The 4,366-nt window shown below is 31.5% G+C and overlaps 1 protein-coding gene across 1 annotated transcript; it reads right to left on the bottom strand.

The window, feature by feature from the left end:
• LOC137823969 (ethylene-responsive transcription factor 3) lies at positions 1 to 1,254 on the bottom strand. Its single transcript, XM_068629372.2, has one exon. It carries the CDS (start codon positions 970 to 972, stop codon positions 355 to 357), a length of 618 nt encoding a protein of 205 aa, XP_068485473.2. The 5' UTR covers positions 973 to 1,254; the 3' UTR covers positions 1 to 354.
• Positions 1,255 to 4,366: the final 3,112 nt, after the last annotated feature.

Raw genomic sequence — 4,366 nt, 5'->3', positions numbered from 1 at the left:
TTGATTAGAATGTAATTTATTCTATGATCTGATTGCCATAATTTTTGTACAAAAAAAAAAAGAAAAAGAGTAAGTTCTAATTGGGGTAAGGTAAGGTAAGAAGCAGATCCATGAAGAAAGCATAAGCACCAACCAGTATTCAGATCAGGTCCAATGCTATGACACAGGATCCAAATAACTTACAACAACACAGCCACAACCACCACCACACAAACCTCCATCCCACCATGCCTATAATATTACTCTACAACACCACAACAATCTAACAACTCGTAAACATTAATTAATTAAAGGACATCGATTGAACAACAAGAAGAAGATGAGGAGGAGGAGGAAGATTATACCGATCCGTCATCAGAGGCAGAGTACGGTGGCCGGGATGTCATCGTCGGCGCCGGGCGGCGGGAGGTTGAGATCAAAGGGGAGCGGTTGCCGGAACGAGGAGGTGAGGACGCAGTCCTCGTCCTCAACGACGGAGGAAGAAGAGTCGCAATCGCTGTGGCAATCGTCGAGAGGAGGGATAACAACAGGGCTAACGACGGGCTTGCGAGGGTGGAGAGTGGAGGAGGAAGGAACCCTAGGCCCGCTGAAGGACTCGACCGTGCTGCTCATGCCGCTGGTGGTGGGCCGGTTCACCTGGACCGGGTCGAACTTGGAGAGCCCGTGGGCCTGGTATAGCGGAATCTGCGAGTGCGAGTGGTCTGTCTCGGGGTTGGGGAAAGGAAAATTGGTCTTCGCTTTGGGCCCGCGGAAGGATCGGGCCGCGGCGTCGTAGGCCCGCGCGGCATCCTCTGCGGAATCGAAGGTGCCGAGCCAGACGCGCTGTTTTTTCCACGGATCTCTTATCTCCGCCGCGAATCGCCCCCAGGGGCGCTTCCTGACTCCACGGAAGCGCGTCTCCTTGGGCGGAGGGTGGTGGTCCGCCGAGGGATGGACGGCGGCGACAGCGGCGGTGGGTCTCCCTCGGCGCATGTTTTACCGGAATAGTTTGGTTGAAGAAGATGGTTGGATCGAGAAGCAAGAGAGCAGCAATTTGTTAATCTGTTTTGTTCTCCATTTCTTTTCCTTTCTCGTTTAGGTTTGTTTGGGGTGGCATGATCCTCCTTTGCTCCAATAGATTCATTATACTCCTCTCACCTTAAATCTCCTTTTTACCCTTTTGTCCTTCTCTGTGCTCTTTGGGGCTCTCTGCCCCTTATGTGATTATTGTGTTAGGTCTTTGCTTCTCCTAATTATTCTTGTTATTCGCACCAAAGCGCAATGCCCAACCACCACTCTCTCTCTCTCTCTCTGCAACCAACCGTTTCCACTTCCTTATTACTTTCTTTTTCTTTTCTCATATCTAATCCATTCAAATTTACTTCATTCATTCTAAATACTATCCTTATTGCATACTTAAAGCTTCCCAAAATCTATGAATGCTTTTAATTATACTCTGTCTCTTCTTCACTAATGGAACTCTAAATCACCATTTACAAAACTATACTACATATAAATACATGCTATAACAAGTAAAACTCTATCAACTACTGCACCTTCATTTCAAAATCAAAATATCAAGATTATTAGTTTCAAATGCATGTATAATCTTATGAAAATTGTAGATACAATCATTTCCCTTCATAAAATCTGGGGAGAAACACTCACCTAAAATGTTTAAATTATTTAAAGCTTCAAATTTTTTAGTTGAAGTTGGAAGAATTTGAGCTACATTTTCATACATTTACACCGTGATTTAAAAATAGTACTGCGGAACCACATTCATGCGTAGGCGCAAAAACTTACATTTAAAATTAAATTAAATACTTCATACAACAAGAATTGTATATATTTATGACAAATGTTATACTTCCTTGTGATTTTTGTATAAGCCATTTTCATAAAAGAATACTGTAGTTAATAAAAAATTAATCATAAAAGATAATTATTTTGGTAATTTTTTATTTTCACTTGATTTTTGTCTATTTTGTTTTAGAAGTAAGATCGCCAAAATTTTATAGTAAGAAAAAATTGATTTTAATTGAATGCATTAAATTTTGCTAATTTCTCAATATTTTTTATAAAATGTTTAATTGATAAAATAAAAAGTGCTTGTCATAATAATCTAACTAAAATTCATTCGTTAATTAAATTAAAGCATTTTAATATTATTAAATGAAGTAATGTAAATAAAATTTACTTATATTTAAATATAAAAAAGGTTTGATTTTCTTTATAAATGAGAACAGATGAAGTAGATTTTAATTAATTTCAAACAATTCAGAAAATGCATCTCAGACATTTTCCTTTGGTATATTTCTAAAAATATGAGGGAGTTAATTGAATATATATACATTCCGTCTTGTGACATATGTGTTAACCAAATAATAATGCTTTGCACATTTTCTATCATACAAGGAAAAGATATCAATAGAGAAAACAAAAGGTGTACTTAACAATATAAATAATATAATGGATATAAATAATATATATATATATATAATTTTTTTTCACTCTAAAAATAAAAATAACAAACCAAGAAAACCCAACAAATATATGAAAAAGAATATTGATTTTACTAACCTAAATTTAGAACAGATATTTTATTTTCATAATTCTAATTCCCTTACCACTCATTAATATTAAAGATATGAATGAAAAAAAAAAAATAGTCTACTAAAAAACTAAAATAGTAGATGTTGAAATTTATTTTGTTCCCCATATATGATAATTAATATTGTATGTAATAAAAAATATTTTGTTCGTCTTAAAAGCATCTCTGCCTATCCAACAATACAAAAAATAACTACTTTTATAAAACCCTTATATTAGAGTAAGGATTACAAGTAGGTATTATAAATAATATGAAATGGTGAGATCCACAAAAAAAAATATATATATAATAATATTTTTATTATTTTTTATTTTATAGGTTAAAATTTATTATTAACTTGAAAGATGAGCACTACTTTTTTTTCTTAGCATTTATCTTTACCTTTATTCAATTGACCACTACATACATCTTATAAATACCTTGAATTAATCTTTAACCTTTCCTCTTCAACTTCTTCCATAACTCTCATACCAACAAGTGTTAATGAAACCTAATACAAACTCTGAAATTGAATTGAAAAGTAGGGATAAAACTCTATGTTCTTTCATATGCATAATTTGATTAATATACTTATTATTCTTTTAATAAGTTACAAAATCTTTAATCTAATAAGTTTCTCATTAAAATAATTAAAATGAGTTAAAAATTAAAAAGACAAAAACAAGTAAGATTTTTCACAAGTATCTCTTATATCTTAGTACGGAATAAGAGATATATAATTGTTTCACTCACTCTAATGGAACAAATAGAGAGAATAGATAAATGAAAGCATATTGAAAACAAATATTTCGTTTTCTTTAAATCCACAATCTTTTTAATTAGAGATGTTTATCTTGTTTTCTTTATATTTTTTTCTTAAAAAGTTATTTTATTTTCATTTTTTCCTTTTATTTCCTTCAATAATGGTCCTAGCTATAATAGAAGACCAATTATGTGGTTGAGTTTTATTGGAATGAAGTTGTCATGTTTAGGACGTTACTATAATACTTAATGTATTATCAAGACAAGATGGTTAAGTGCAGTCAAATTTGACTCGTGACACTACAAATTGTTATGGTTCAAACTTAAAAAATATTGGATAAAATAGTATAAAGTTCTAATATTTTGGATGCAGTTCTTTATTTAATAGCTTTTATACGACATATTGTTTGATATAATACATCTGTAAACAATATTTATTCTTAAATTATTTCACGATATCTATAAAATTTAATGGCTTTATATGCACCTTTTGTTAATTAAATTATAAAAATAAATTTTTTAAATTCTTATGTTCTTTGAATAATATAATTTGAAATGTATAAAAAATTATAGATAATACCGTCCCATCATTCTTAACTTAGGTATTATGGGAATTATGCCTACTGAGTATTGTGCGTAAAAAATGTGATGTTAAGTTTAAAGTAGGGTGAATTATATTATCACGAATAACTTTGATTCAATTAACTAATAAAAACAAGTTTTATACCATTATAATATGTAATATTAATGATTCTATAAAAAATGTTTTGAATACTTATAAAGTGAGAGTTAAAAAAATCAACAAGAAATACTCAGTTGTATTTGTTGGAAATCTCACATCGATTAGAAATTAAAGTCTTTCATGGTATATAAGTAGATGCAAGCCGGGTTTATGAGATTGAGTTAGGCTTAAAGTTCACATCGTAATAACTTGACAATTATAATCAAACATTATTACAAAACAATAATTAAACAAAACATGAATAATATCATTTGAAAAATAACTAAGCAAAACTAAGAAGTGAAGGTAAT

This window comes from Phaseolus vulgaris, chromosome 8 (assembly GCF_051622355.1).
Source record: "Phaseolus vulgaris cultivar YP4 chromosome 8, ASM5162235v1, whole genome shotgun sequence".
NCBI classification, from domain to species: domain Eukaryota; kingdom Viridiplantae; phylum Streptophyta; class Magnoliopsida; order Fabales; family Fabaceae; genus Phaseolus; species Phaseolus vulgaris.
This window is presented reverse-complemented; position numbering and strand designations above follow the sequence as displayed.